This window comes from Anolis sagrei, chromosome 8, assembly GCF_037176765.1.
Source record: "Anolis sagrei isolate rAnoSag1 chromosome 8, rAnoSag1.mat, whole genome shotgun sequence".
NCBI lineage: Eukaryota > Metazoa > Chordata > Lepidosauria > Squamata > Dactyloidae > Anolis > Anolis sagrei.
In genome coordinates, this window is record NC_090028.1 from 7,022,099 (window position 1) to 7,037,798 (window position 15,700).

Below are 15,700 nucleotides of genomic sequence, written 5' to 3' on the forward strand. Positions count from 1 at the left end.
GGCATGTACTTGGGTGTGTTATCATTGCAAACAGCCACTGGTTTGGTGTAAATAAAATGTGATTGGATTTGCAGGAAGGAACCTTTTGGGCATCGTCCAGTTAAACTGACCCCCAATGGCCTCATGTAAGCCACCCCGAGTCCCCATCGGGGAGATGATGGCGGGGTATAAATAAAGATTATTATTATTATTATTGTATTAGTATTAGGAAACTTTACTGGTATGTACTTGGGTGTGTTATCATTGCAAACAGCCACTGGTTTGGTGCAAATAAAATGCGATTTCTGCTATGCAGAAATGTATTATTGCTATTATTATTATTGCTATTATTATTATTATTATTATTATTTCATTAGTACTAGGAAACTTGACTGGTATGTACTTGGGTGTGTTATCTTTGCAAACAGTCACTGGTTTGGTGCAAATAAAATGCGATTTCTGGTATGCAGAAATGTATTATTATTGCTATTATTAATTATTATTATTATTATTATTATTATTTCATTAGTACTAGGAAACTTGACTGGTATGTACTTGGGTGTGTTATCATTGCAAACAGCCACTGATTTGGTGCAAATAAAATGTGATTGGATTTGCAGGAAGGAACTTTTGTGGCATCATCCAAGTAAACTGACCCCCAATGGCCTCATGTAAGCCGCCCCGAGTCCCCATCTACTTGGGAGTGTTATCATTGCAAACAGCCACTGGTTTGGTGCAAATAAAATGTGATTTCTGGTATGCAGAAATGTATTATTATTATTATTATTATTATTATTATTACTATTATTATTATTATTATTGCATTAGTACTAGGAAACTTGACTGGTATGTCCTTGGGTGTGCAATCATTGCAAACGGCCACTGGTTTGGTGCAAATAAAATGTGATTTCTGGTATGCAGAAATGTATTATTATTATTATTATTATTATTATTGCATTAGTACTAGGAAACTTGACTGGTATGTACATGGGTGTGCAATCATTACAAACAGCCACTGGTTTGGGGCAAATAAAATGTGATTTCTGGTATGCAGAAATGTATTATTATTATTATTATTATTATTGCATTAGTTCTAGGAAACTTTACTGGTATGTACTTGGGAGTGTTATCATTGCAAACAGCCACTGGTTTGGTGCAAATAAAATGTGATTTCTGGTATGCAGAAATGTATTATTATTATTGCTATTATTATTATTATTATTATTGCTTTAGTATTAGGAAACTTGGCTGGTATGTACTTGGGTGTGTTATCTTTGCAAACAGTCACTGGTTTGGTGCAAATAAAATGTGATTTCTGGTATGCAGAAATGTATTATTATTGCTATTATTAATTATTATTATTATTATTATTATTATTATTATTATTATTGCATTCGTACTAGGAAACTTGGCTGGTATGTACTAGGGTGTGTTATCATTGCAAACTGCCACTGGTTTGGTGCAAATAAAATGTGATTGGATTTGCAGGAAGGAACGTTTTGGGCATTGTCCAGGTAAACCGACCCCCAATGGCCTCTAAGCTGCCCCGAGCCCCCATCGAGGAGATGATGGCGGGGTATAAATAAAGATTATTATTATTATTATTATTATTATTATTATTATTATTGCATTAGTGTTAGGAAACTTGACTGGTATGTACTTGGGTGTGTTATCATTGCAAACAGCCACTGGTTTGGTGCAAATAAAATGTGATTGGATTTTCAGGAAGGAACTTTTTGGGCATCGTCCAGGTAAACTGACCCCCAATTCCCACCCTTTCATTCTTTCCTTCCTTCCTTTCTTCTTCATCCTCCGCCCTTTTTTTCCAGGAGGAAGGCAAGCATTAGGAGACCTACTTCAGCACCAAAGCCCCGAACAGCAGACACCTGGCGCATCAGTGCATCAGTGCATGGCAAATAAACAGGATTTTTGGAAGGGTGGGTGATGGAGGGGTCCTTTCCCCTTCCTCCTTCTTGCTTGTCTCTCTATCAGCCTTTGCAATCTCATCTCCATTTGCAATCTCCTCTCCATCCAGGGAGATCAGCAGGAAAAACAACAAGATTCCCCCCTCCTCCTCCTTGCCAATACACATCCACTCCAAACATGGCGGACGCTCATTCATCCAACTCGGAGCCTGCTTTGCCTTTGCATGGAGGAGAAAAGGAGCAAAGGCCTGCCTTCCACTCCACCCAGTCTCAAATATACATATGTGTTTGTCTCAATCCGTAAGCTTAACCACAAGCAACCAGGGTTATTTTTGCAACGAAAATACAAATCACTGCATCTCCCAGCATTGAAGATTGGTGCAAAGAGGGACACTTACTTCATTTGCTTGACAATGGTGCTTTTCCCCGATTCACCAGCTCCTGCATTATTATGATTTTTTGTAGGGGAAAGAGAGAGAAAGAGAGGGGAAAAAACAACATTAAATCAAAAGCTAAAACCCCAATGAAGACACGATCTGGCTAGTGTGAGAATATAAGGCGATAAAGGAGATTACAGGGAGAAACAGCTGTGCAAAGGGTTGGGGCTTTCGTGCCAAAAGCGAGCCAAGGCGGAGAGCTTCCAATGCGGAATATTGCATGGGAGAAATATATATAATATATGTGTGTATATATGTTTACATACATATCTACAATGTACACTAATGCATCTGTTGCGGGGAGGTATATGTGTCAATACAATTTCCTTTCCGAATCAAGAGGAAAAAATTCCAAATCAAGAGAGAGGATTAATATTGCATTATATTATTAAATATTATATTATTGTACATTATATTATATGATATTATATTATATTATGAAATGCATCCTTCTTGGCTTTGTGCACTATGAGACATATAGGAATATATAGCTATATATCTTTTTCTACACAGATATAGATATTTTGATATATATATAAATATATATATATATAGAGAGAGAGGATTAATATTGTATTATATTATTAAATATTATATTATTGTACATTATATTATGAAATGCATTCTTCTTGGCTTTGTGCACTATGAGGCATATAGGAATATATATCTATATATCTTTACACATATATAGATGTTTTGATATAGATATATATAGAGGGAGGATTAATATTGTATTATATTATTAAATATTATATTATATTATATTATATTATATTATATTATGGAATGCATTCTTCTTGGCTTTGTGCACTATGAGGGATATAGGAATATATAGATATATCTTTTTCTACACAGGTATAGATATTTTGATTGATATATATATAGAGAGAGAGAGGGGGGGGATTAATATTGTATTATATTATTAAATATTATATTATTTATATATTATTTATAATTATTTATATATATTTATATTTATATATTATTTATAAATATTATATTATATTATTCCATGCGAAATATTGCATGGGAGATATATATATGTGTGTGTGTGTGTGTGTGTTTACATACATATATACAATGTACACTTATACACTATATATATATATATAGAGAGAGAGAGAGGATTAATATTGTATTATATTATTAAATATTATATTATTTATATATTATATATATAATATTTATATATTATTTATAAATATTATATTATATTATTCCATGCGAAATATTGCATGGGAGATATATATATATGTGTGTGTGTGTGTGTGTATATGTATATGTTTACATACATATCAACAATGTACACTTATGCATCTGTTGCGGGGAGGTATATGTGTCAATACAATTCCCTTTCCTAATCAAGAGGAAAAAATTCCAAATCAAGAGGAATATAGATATTTTGATATATATATATATAGAGAGAGAGAGAGAGAGAGAGGATTAATATTGTATTATATTATTAAATATTATATTATTGTACATTATATTATGAAATGCATTCTTCTTGGCTTTGTGCACTATGAGGCATATAGGAATATATATATATCTATATATCTTTACACAGATATAGATATTTTGATTTATATATATATATATAGAAAGAGGTATTAATATTGTATTATATTATTAAATATCATATTATTGTACATTATATTATGAAATGCATTCTTCTTGGCTTTGTGCACTATGAGGCATATAGGAATATATAGCTATATAGGTTCTTGTAGGTTTTTTCGGGCTATAGGGCCATGTTCTAGAGGCCCTATAGCCCGAAAAAACCTACAAGAACCTAGTGATTCCAGCCATGAAGGAATTCAACAATATATCTATATATCTTTATACAGATATAGATATTTTGAAATACATCCTTCTTGGTTACCATGAGGCGTATGGGAATATATATATGTGTGTGTGTGTAGTACATATAGAGTAATATAGATTATAATAGGAATTATATATATATATATATATATATATATATATATATCTAAATTTTGATATAGCTATATATACATATATGATGAAATACATCCTCCTTGGCTTTCTGCACCTAGGGGCATTATACACACACACAAACATACATACATTCTTATATAGGCATATATATGATGAAGTACATCCTTCTAGACTTTGTGCACCCAGGGGCATTTGAGATAGATAGATAGATAGATAGATAGATAGATAGATAGATAGATAGATAGATATATCTCCATACAATTTCCTTTCCAAATCAAGAGGAAATATAGAATGATAGGAAAGGAGGAAAAGTGTGTTTTTGGGTAGAGGCTGGCCCTAGATATTTAAAGGGAAGGCAGGTAGAGAAAGGCAAAGCCTAGCTGGAGCCTATTTGTGCACTACAGCAAAAGGTGGGGCCGAAGATGGAGGCAGCAAACACACACACATACATGAGAGAGAGAAATTGAGAGAGAGAGAGAGAGAGAGCTCCTGGGTGGAAAGCCCTGCTTGCCTCCATTGTGTGCCTTTCCTTTCCCATCTCTCCTCCCTCCAGCTGTGTTTATGGATCCCTTCCGAAACCCACCCAGTCCACTTATTCCATCCCATTGACTCATTCCAGTTTGGAAAAAAAAAGTCCTTTGGGGCGAGCATCCAATGCCCCAGGTGCAGAAAGCCAAGAAGGATGCATATATATATGTGTGTGTGTGTGTGTGAATATATATATGTGTGTGTGTGTGTGTGCATATGTGTATATATATGTGTGTGTGTGTGTGTGAATATATATATATATACACACACAAGTATATATATATATATATATATATATATATAATGCCCCCATGGTGCACAAAGTCACAAAGGATGTATTCCATCATATATATTCATACACACACACACACACAGACACACACACATTCCTATATGCCCCATGGTTCACAACCTCAATAAGCATGCATTTAATTATATTATATTATATTATATTATATTATATTATATTATATTATATATATAAGGCCTCATGGTGCACAAAGTCATAAAGGATGTATTTCATCATATATATTCATACACACACACATTCCTATATGCCCCATGGTACACAAACTCAATAAGCATGCATCATATATATATATATATATATATATATATATATAACGCCCCGTGGTGTACAAAGTCACAAAGAATGTATTCCATCATATATATTCATACACACACACAGACATTCCTATATGCCCCATGGTGCACAAACTCAATAAGCATGCATTGAATTATATATTATATTATATTATATTATATTATATATAATGCCCCATGGTGCACAAACTCACAAAGGATGTATTTCATCATATATATTCTCACACACACACACATTCCTATATGCCCCATGGTTCACAACCTCAATAAGCATGCATTGAATTATATATTATATTATATTATATTTATAATGCCCCATGGTGCACAAAGTCACAAAGGATGTATTCCATCATATATATCCCCCACCTCGCTCTATCTATCTATCTATCTATCTATCTATCTATCTATCTATCTATCTATCTATAGACACACACACATACACACACACATCAAATGCCCCCAGGTGCAGAAAGCCAAGAAGAATATATTTTATCATATACCCTTTAATATCTAGGGCCAGCCTCTCCCCAAAAACACACACTCATCCTCCTTTCCTATCAGTCTATATTTCCTCTTGATTTGGAAAGGAAAATGTATGGATTATATATATATGTTTATCTCAAATGCCCCTGGGTGAACTAAGTCAAGAAGGATGTAGTTCATCATATATATGCCTATATATGTATGTGTATATGTGTTTGTGTGTGTGTATAATGCCCCTGGGTGCAGAAAGCCAAGGAGGATGTATTTCATCATATGTGTATGTATATATAGCTATATCAAAACTTAGATATAAATATATATATTATTATTCCTATTATAATATACATCACTCTATATGTATTACACACACACACACATATATATTCCCATACGCTTCATGGTAACCAAGAAGGATGTATTTCAAAATATCTATATCTGTGTAGAGAAAGATATATAGCTATATATTCCTAGATGCCTCATAGTGCACAAAGCCAAGAAGAATGCATTTAGTAATATAATGTACAATAATATAATATTTAATAATATTATATAATATTAATACCCTCTTTCTCATATAGATAGATAGATAGATAGATAGATATTAATCCCCTATCTCTCTCTCTCTCTCTCTCTCTCTCTATATATATATATATATATGGAAATGGGGGATTAATATTGTATTATATTATTAAATATTATATTATTGTACATTATATTATTATAATGTACAAATTATATATATATATATATATATATATATATATATATATATATATATATATGAGATCCATGGTGCACAAAGCCAAGAAGGATGCATTCAATTATATATACATATCCCCCTTTCTATATATGCCCCATAGTGCATATATAGAAAGGGGAAATATATATATATATATACACACACACACATATATTTCCCTTTTCTATAGATGCCCCATAGTGCATATATAGAAAGGGGGAATACACACACACACACACATATATATATATTTCCCTTTTCTATAGATGCCCCATAGTGCTTATATAGAAAGGGGGAATATATATATACACACACACTTCTCTATCTATCTATTTATCTATCTACACAAATCGAATGCCCTGGGATGTACAAAGCCAAGAAGGCTGCATTTCATAATCCATCAATCTCAATCTCTCTCTCTCTCTCTCTCTCTCTCTCTGTATGTATGTATGCTATCTATTCTATTAATCTATTCTATGTATCTATTCTATCTATCATATCCATCTGTCTGTCTATCTATCTATCTATCTATCTATCTATCTATCTATCCATCCATATATTCTATCTATTCTATGTATCTATTCTATCTATCTATCCTATCTATCATATCCACCTGTCTATCTATTCTATCATATCTATCTGTCTGTCTATCTATCTATTCTATCTATCTATTCTATCTATCTATCTATCTATCTATCTATCTATCTATCCTATCTATCATATCCATCTATCAATCTATTCTATCTATTCTATCTATCTATTCTATCTATCATATCCCCATCTGCCTATCTATCTATTCTATTCTATCTATCCTATCTATCATATCCGTCTATCTATTCTATTCTATTCTATTCTATTCTATTCTATTCTATCTCTCTATCCTATCCTATCCATCTGTCTATCTATCCTATCCTATCTATCTACATATATCCAATGCCCCTGGGTGCACAAAACGAAGAAGGATTTCATAATATATAGGGAGAGGGAGGTATATAGATAGATGGATGGATGAATAGATAGATAGATAGATAGATAGAGAGATAGAGAGATGAATGAATGGATAGATAGATAGATAGATAGATAGATGGATGAATGGATGAATAGATAAATAGATAGATAGATAGATAGACAGATAGATAGATGAATGGATAGATAAATAGATAGATAGATAGATGAATGGATGGATAGATAAATAGATAGATGGATGGATGGATGGATGGATAGATGGATAGATAGATGGATGGATGGATGGATAGATAAATAGATAGATAGATAGATAGATGGATAGATAGATAGATAAATAGATAGATGGATGAATGGATGGATAGATAAATAGATGGATGGATGGATGGATGGATGGATAAATAGATAAATAGATAGATGGATGGATGGATGGATGGATAGATAGATAGATAGATAGATGAATGGATAGATAGATAGATAGATAGATAGATAGATAGATAGATAGTGATGGCAAATAGAAGAAATTGAGAGGTGGGAGAGGGGAAGAAGACCACACCTGAGGAAGAGAGGGATGCTCATATCTCACCTGGAGAAGAAGAGACATAGCGGTATCTATGTACGTCCGCATATACACATACATACATGTATCTCTATCTATGTCTGTGTGCCTGCCTCCTTACCCAGCAAGAGGAGACATAGCGGTATCTATGTACGTCCGCATATACACATACATACATGTATCTCTATCTATGCCTGTGTGCCTGCCTACTTACCCAGCAAGAGAAGACATAGCGGTATCTATGTACATCCGCATATACACATACATACATGTATCTCTATCTATGCCTGTGTGCCTGCCTACTTACCCAGCAAGAGGAGCTTGACATCCTTGGCGGCGGTGATGCCATCTTCCTTGAGGTTCTTCTCGATCGCTTTGCTCCTTTCCAAGGCGGCTCTCTCCTCCGCGCTGAGGGTACATCCCATGGTGGTGGGCACACACACAAAAAGGGCGAATCCCCCCCCTATAAAACAACAACAAGAATACAAAAGACCCCTTTTTCCTTCCCTTCTTTCCTTGCTCCAAAGGCAGGGCGAGCTCCAATCAAAGCCAGGGAGAAGGAGAAGACCACCGATGGACCAAAGCCAGGGAGATGCTGGTGCACCAAAGAAAACCAATCTCCCCTTCTTGCCTTCTTCTCTCTTCTTCCCTGGCAGACAATCTCTCCTTAATTCCTTCCTTTCCTTCTCTCTGCGTCTTTTTTTTTTGCTCTGCTTCACTCCAAACGTTGCATCCAAGTGACAGCTTCGAATTGTCGGGGAATTGTCGGGGAATTGTCGGGGAATTGTCGGGGAATTGTCGGGAGCAGCTCAGCCAAACACAACACAATGTTGCAAGGATTTATCTTTGTTGTCTCTTTCTTATTCTTCTTCAGTCTCTTCCTTCTTCCTTTCTTCCTCCTTTCCCCCTTTCTTTTGGGGTTTCTCTTTGGGTGGGGGGGATCTCAAGGGGTCCCCTCCTGCTCCCCCGAACTTGGGGGGGTCTCTAATGGGCGATGGCTGCGAGCGAGGGCATCGTCCAAGGCGATCCTGACGGAGAGAGAAAGCAGAGAGGAGGGAGGAAAGGAGGGAGGGGGAAAAAGGAGGGAGGGAGGAAAGGCAGGGCGAGAGCGCCGCCTGCTTAGCGTTGCTCCTTCCAACGGAGGGGAGGGGGGAAGAGAAAGAGAGAGAGGGGGGGGGGAAGCTGACTCTATGACGTCAGAGCTCTCCCTGTCTCCTGCGCATGCGCCCCACTCCTAAAGGAAAAGGTGGGGGGAATCTAGAGAAAGAGAGGCCAAAGGATGGGAAGGAAAACACCCATTTCTAAGCAGAAGATCATTCATGATCCAACACGATTTGGGTTCCTGGGTTCTAAACCCCATTGCCTCATTGGTCCTATCATAAAAACATTATAATATAATATAATATAATATAATATAATATAATATAATATAATATAATATAATAATAGTATAATATAATATAATATAATAATATAATAATAATATAATATAATAATATTATAACATATAATATTTAATAAAATAAAGATCAAATATAATGATAATAATATAATACTATTACTTACTTTGCAACATAAAAATATAATATAATATAATATAATAATGATATAATAGAATAATATTATAACATATTTTATTATAATTATTATAATAAACCCCATTGCCTCATTGGTCCTATCATAAAAACATAATATTATAATATTATAATATAATATAATAATATTTAATAAAATAAAGCTCAAATATAATGATAATAATACAATACTATTACAACATAATAACATAATATTATAATATTATAACATGTTTTAATATAATAGAATAATAAAATAAAATATAATAGAATAATGATACAATAGAATAATATTATAACATATTTTACTATTATTATAATATAATAATAAACCCCATTGCCTCATTGGTCCTATCATAAAAACATAATATAATATTATAATAGTATAATAATATAATATAATAATATTATAACATATACTATTTAATAAAATAAAGATCAAATATAACGATAATAATACAAGGATATTACAGTATAATAACATAATAAAATATAATAAAATAATATTATAACATATATTAATATAATATAATAATATATAATATAATAATGATATAATAGAATAAGATCAAAGCATATATTAATATAATTATAATAATAAACCCCATTGCCTCATTAATCCTATCATAAAAGCATAGTACAATAATGTAAAGATATAATATTAATATAATAATATAATAACATATATCAATATGATTATGATATATTAATAAATCCCATTGCATCAGTCATCCTATCATAAAAATATAATATAATAATATATTATAACATATATTAATATAATTATAATATAATAGTAAACCCCATTGCCTCATTGGTCCTATCATAAAAGCATAGTATAATAATATAGAGATATAATATTAATATAATATAATATAATATAATAACATATATTAATATGATTATGATATATTAATAAATCCCATTGCATCAGTAATCCTATCATAAAAATATAATATAATAATATATTATAACATATATTAATATAATTATAATGTAATAATAAACACAATTGCCTCATTAATCCTATCATAAAGACATAATATGGTAATATAAATAGAAATATGGTAATATAATATAATTATAGTATTATAACATATATTAATATAATTATAATATAATAATAAACCCTGTTGCCTCATTAATCCTATCATAAAAACATAATATAATAATATAATATAATAATAATATATCATATTAATATAATTATAATATATTCGAAACCCCCTTTGCCCCATTGGTCCTATCACAAATAATGTAATAATATAGTAGTATAAGAAAAATATTATATAACAATAATAATATAATAATATAACATATTAATATAATAACAATATTATATTAGAATATATTCTAAACCCCCATTGCCTCACTGGTCCAATTATAAAAACATAATATAATATAATGACATATATTAATATAATATTATAATGCATAATAATATAACACAGAGGCTGCAGTGGCTCAGCGGTTTAAACCACAAAGTTGCAAAACTTACTGACCAGAAGGTTGGTGGTTCGACTCCGCTGATGGAGTGAACTCCTGTTGTTAGCCCTAGCATCTGCCAACCTAGCAGTTTGAAAACATGCAAGTGTGAGTAGATCAGTAGGTACCGCTTCTGTGGGAAGGTAAAGGTGCTCCATGCAGTCATGCCAGCCACATGACCTAGGAGGTGTCTACAGAAAACACTGGCTCTTTGGCTTAGAAATTGAGATTAGCACCCCCCCCCCCCCCCCCCCCCGAGTCAGACATGACTAGACTTAATGTCAGGGGAAACCTTTATCTTTAATTATAATATTATAATATATTCTATTATAACATATAATAATAATAATAATAATAATAATATATTATTATTATTATTATTATTATTATTATTATTATTATAGGGTTGTTGTAGGTTTTTTCGGGCTATATGGCCATGGTCTAGAGCAGTGGTTCTCAACCTGGGGTCCTCACGTGTTTTTAGCCTTCAACTCCCAGAAATCCTAACAGCCGGTAAACTGGCTGGGATTTCTGGGAGTTGTAGGCCAAAAACATCTGGGGACCCCAGGTTGAGAACCACTGGTCTAGAGGCATTCTCTCCTGACATTTTGCCTGCATCTATGGCAAGCATCCTCAGAGGTAGTGAGGTTTGTTGGAACTAGGAAAAGGGGTTTATTTATCTGTGGAATGACCAGGGTGGGACAAAGGACTCTTGTCTGCTGGAGCTAGGTGTGAATGTTTCAACAGACCACCTTGATTAGCATATAATGGCCTGATAGTGCCAAGAGCAAACTTTTGTTGAGAGGTGATTAGATGTCCTTGTTTGTTTCCTCTCTGTTGTTGTGCTGTTGTAATTTTAGAATTTTTTAATACTAGTAGCCAAATTTTGTTCATTTTCATGGTTTCCTCCTTTCTGTTGAAATTGTTCATATGCTTGTGGATTTCAATGGCTTCTCTGTGTAGTCTGACATGGTGGTTGTGAGAGTGGTCCAGCATTTCTGTGTTCCCAAATAAAATGCTGTGTCCAGGTTGGACAGGAGGGATCCTCTCACCTCTGCAGGAGTCTACCGTGTACCATGCAGCTGTGGACAAGTCTACAGAGGGACCACCAAACGCAGCAGCATTGCCCAGACACGAATCAAGGAACATGAAAGGCACTGCAGACTACTTCAACCAGAGAAGTCAGCCATAGCAGAGCACACGATGAACCAACCTGGACACAGGTGTGAAAGAGGTTGTAACCTAACCCAAAACATCTGGTCAATAATACTCTACTCCTAAGTTAGCAATCCATTGCTGGTGAGGAAAAGCAAACAGAACAGAGTCTCCAGTTTGTGTATTTATTTAGAAAATTCATTCCCCGCCTTCTAATCCCGAAAAGGAGTCTCAAGCTGGCCGAGAGCCATCAAAAATACATTCAATACAAAAGAAAAGCAGAGAGCAACAAAGCAAAGCCAACGCAATCAGCAAAGAGTAAACCTTAGGATGGGTCAAAAGTCTGGTTTTATAACGTGCCTGAAACCCATCAAAAGAAGAGAAGAGACTTGCTTCTTTGTGTCTTCCAGCTGGATAAGTCATCAGGATGATATGCCCAGCAGAGCATGGCTTCCTTGGTGGCACGGAATATCAGCCCCACAAGGGAATCCAATTTGGAATTTTGCTATCTTAGCGGAGGTCTCTGACTGTTACGAACTGCTGGAGTCCAAGCTGAGTGCCTCTATAGTCTATAGTCGCCTGTGCGCATTCAGAAGAAAGCTGAAAGGCAAAAGCTGCACATCGCAAGTGCTGAACCTGACTCAGCACATAGAAGATGGCTTTGAAAGGCAGCAGATCACAGGGCTGTCTTCATAGACCTGTCAGCAGCCTATGATACTGTGAACCACCGCCTCCTCCTGAGAAAAATGTATAATATCACAAAGGACGACCACCTCACCCGCCTCATAGGAAGCCTGCTACAAAACATGAGCTTTTTTGTTGAATTCCAGGGCCAAAGAAGCAGATGGCGGAAACAGAAGAACGGCCTGCCTCAGGGGAACGTGCTTGCTCCATCCATGGTCAACATCTACACAAATGACCAGCCACTGCCAGAAGGGACAGAGAGCTTCATCTATGCTGATGATCGTGCCATTACCACTCAGGCAGGGAGCTTTGAGATGGTTGAACAGAAGCTCTCCGAAGCTCTAGGTGCCCTTACTGCCTATTACAGGGAAAACCAACTGATCCCTAATCCCTCTAAAACACAGATATGTGCCTTTCACCTTAAGAACAGACAAGCATCCCGAGCTCTGAGGATTATTACCTGGGAAGGAATCCCACTGGAGCATTGCAGCGCACCCAAATACCTGGGAGTCACCCTGGACCGTGTTCTGACCTACAAGAAGCACTGCCTGAACATCAAACAAAAAGTGGGTGCTAGAAACAATATCATACGAAAGCTGACTGGCACAACCTGGGGATCACAACCAGATACAGTGAAGACATCTGCCCTTGTGCTATGCTATTCTGCTGCTGAGTACGCATGCCCAGTGTGGAACACATCTCACCACACTAAAACAATAGATGTGGCTCTTAATGAGACATGCCGCATTATCACGGGGTGTCTGCGCCCTATACCACTGGAGAAATTACACTGCCTAGCCGGTATTGCACCACCTGACATCCGCCGGGAAGTTGCAGCCAATAGTGAAAGGACCAAGGCAGAGACATCTCCAGCTCATCCCCTGTTTGGGTCTCAGCCAGCACGTCAACGACTTAAATCGAGAAATTGTTTTCTTAGATCTACAGAGACACTCGCTGGAACACCCCAGCAAGCGAGAGTCCAAAAGTGGCAGGCTCAAACCCAGCACCTCAATCCATGGGTGATACCAAATGAGAGACTCCCCCCTGGGCACACAGAAAACTGGGCAACTTGGAAGGCACTGAACGGACTGTGCTCTGGCACCACGAGATGCAGAGCCAACCTTCAGAAATGGGGCCACAAAGTGGAATCCTCGACATGCGAGTGTGGAGAAGAACAAACCACTGACCACCTGCTGCAATGCAACCTGAGCCCTGCCACATGCACAATGGGGGACCTTCTTGCGGCAACACCAGAGGCACTCCAAGTGTCCAGATACTGGTCAAAGGACATCTAATCGACAACTACCAAGTTTGCAAAATTTGTGGGTTTTTTTAAAATCTGTTTGTTTGTTTTGTTCTGTTAGAAATGTAATACAATGTTCTGGTTGCGGATGACACGATAAATAAAAATAAAATAAATTCAGAAGAAGATCTACAAGCCATTCTAAACACCTTTGCAGAAGCATACGAGAAGCTGGGCCTGTCATTGAACATTGAGAAAACCAAAGTGATCTTCCAGCAGTCACCGGTCAATCCCCTTCCAATGCCAGAGATACAGCTTAATGGCATAACATTAGAAAATGTGGACCATTTCCGCTCCCTTGGCAGCCACCTCTCCACCAAAGTCAACATCGACACCGAAATACAACACTGCCTGAGCTCTGCGAGTGCAGCATTTTCCGAAATGAAGCAGAGAGTGTTTGAGGACCAGGACATCCGTAGAGATACCAAGGTGCTTGTTGATAAAGTTATTGTCCTCCCAATGCTGCTATATGCCTGCGAAACGTGGACAGTTTATAGATGTCACATGCAACTCCTGGAACGATTCCATCAGCACTGCCTCCAGAAAATCCTGCAAATCTCTTGAGAAGACAAGTGGACAAACGTCAGTGTGCTGGAAGAAGCAAAGACCACCAGCATTGAAGTGATGGTCCTCCGCTATCAACTCAGCTGGACCGGCCTCGTTGTCCAGATGCCTGACCACCATCTCCCAAAGCAGTTGCACCGGGATTGTGGCGCAGCTGGCTGAGTGTCAGCTGCATTAAGATTACTCTGACCAAAAGGTCATGAGTTCAAAGCCAGCCCGGGTTGGAGTGGGTTTCCAACCAATTATATAGCCTGTTGTCGACCTTTGCAACCCGAAAGACAGTTGCATCTGTCAAGTAGGAAAATTAGGTACCACCTTAAAGTGTGGGGAGGCTAAATTAACTAATTTATGAGGCCATAAAGAAGACTTCAGCAAAAACACTCCAGCGGGGAAGCATGCGGGGAATGCGGAAGTGCTTCATCAGCGTCGCAGATGGACGATGAAAGCAACAGCTCCCCTGGCGGCCAGAAAAAGTTAAATAGCCTCTGTGTATGTCTGTATATGTTTGTACGTCAAAAATTGGCATTGAATGTTTGCCATATATGTGTACACTGTAATCCGCCCTGAGTCCCCTGCGGGGTGAGAAGGGTGGAATATAAAAGCTGAAAATAAATAAATAAATAAATAAATACTCCAAACTCAAGAACGGAAAATGGAATGTCGGTGGACAGGAAAAGAGATTGAAAGATGGGCTCAAAGACAACCTTTAAAACTCTGGCATAGACACTGAGAACTGGGAATCCCTGACCTTTGAGCGCTC

The 15,700-nt window shown here is 36.1% G+C and overlaps 1 protein-coding gene across 2 annotated transcripts in view; it reads right to left on the minus strand.

Moving 5' to 3' along the window:
* The window catches only part of GNAO1 (G protein subunit alpha o1), a 288,809-nt gene extending 279,504 nt beyond the window's left edge, over nucleotides 1-9,305 (minus strand). Inside the window, exons 1-2 of one of the 2 annotated variants that reach the window (XM_067471007.1) lie at nucleotides 8,483-9,288; nucleotides 2,303-2,345 (exon numbers count right to left, since the gene is read on the minus strand). In XM_067471007.1, coding sequence (XP_067327108.1) covers nucleotides 2,303-2,345; nucleotides 8,483-8,600 — 161 coding nt within the window. In that variant the 5' untranslated portion in view covers nucleotides 8,601-9,288. Of the gene's footprint in view, nucleotides 1-2,302; nucleotides 2,346-8,482 lie in introns of both variants that reach the window. The other variant, XM_067471008.1, reaches the window with a different exon arrangement.
* Nucleotides 9,306-15,700: the final 6,395 nt, after the last annotated feature.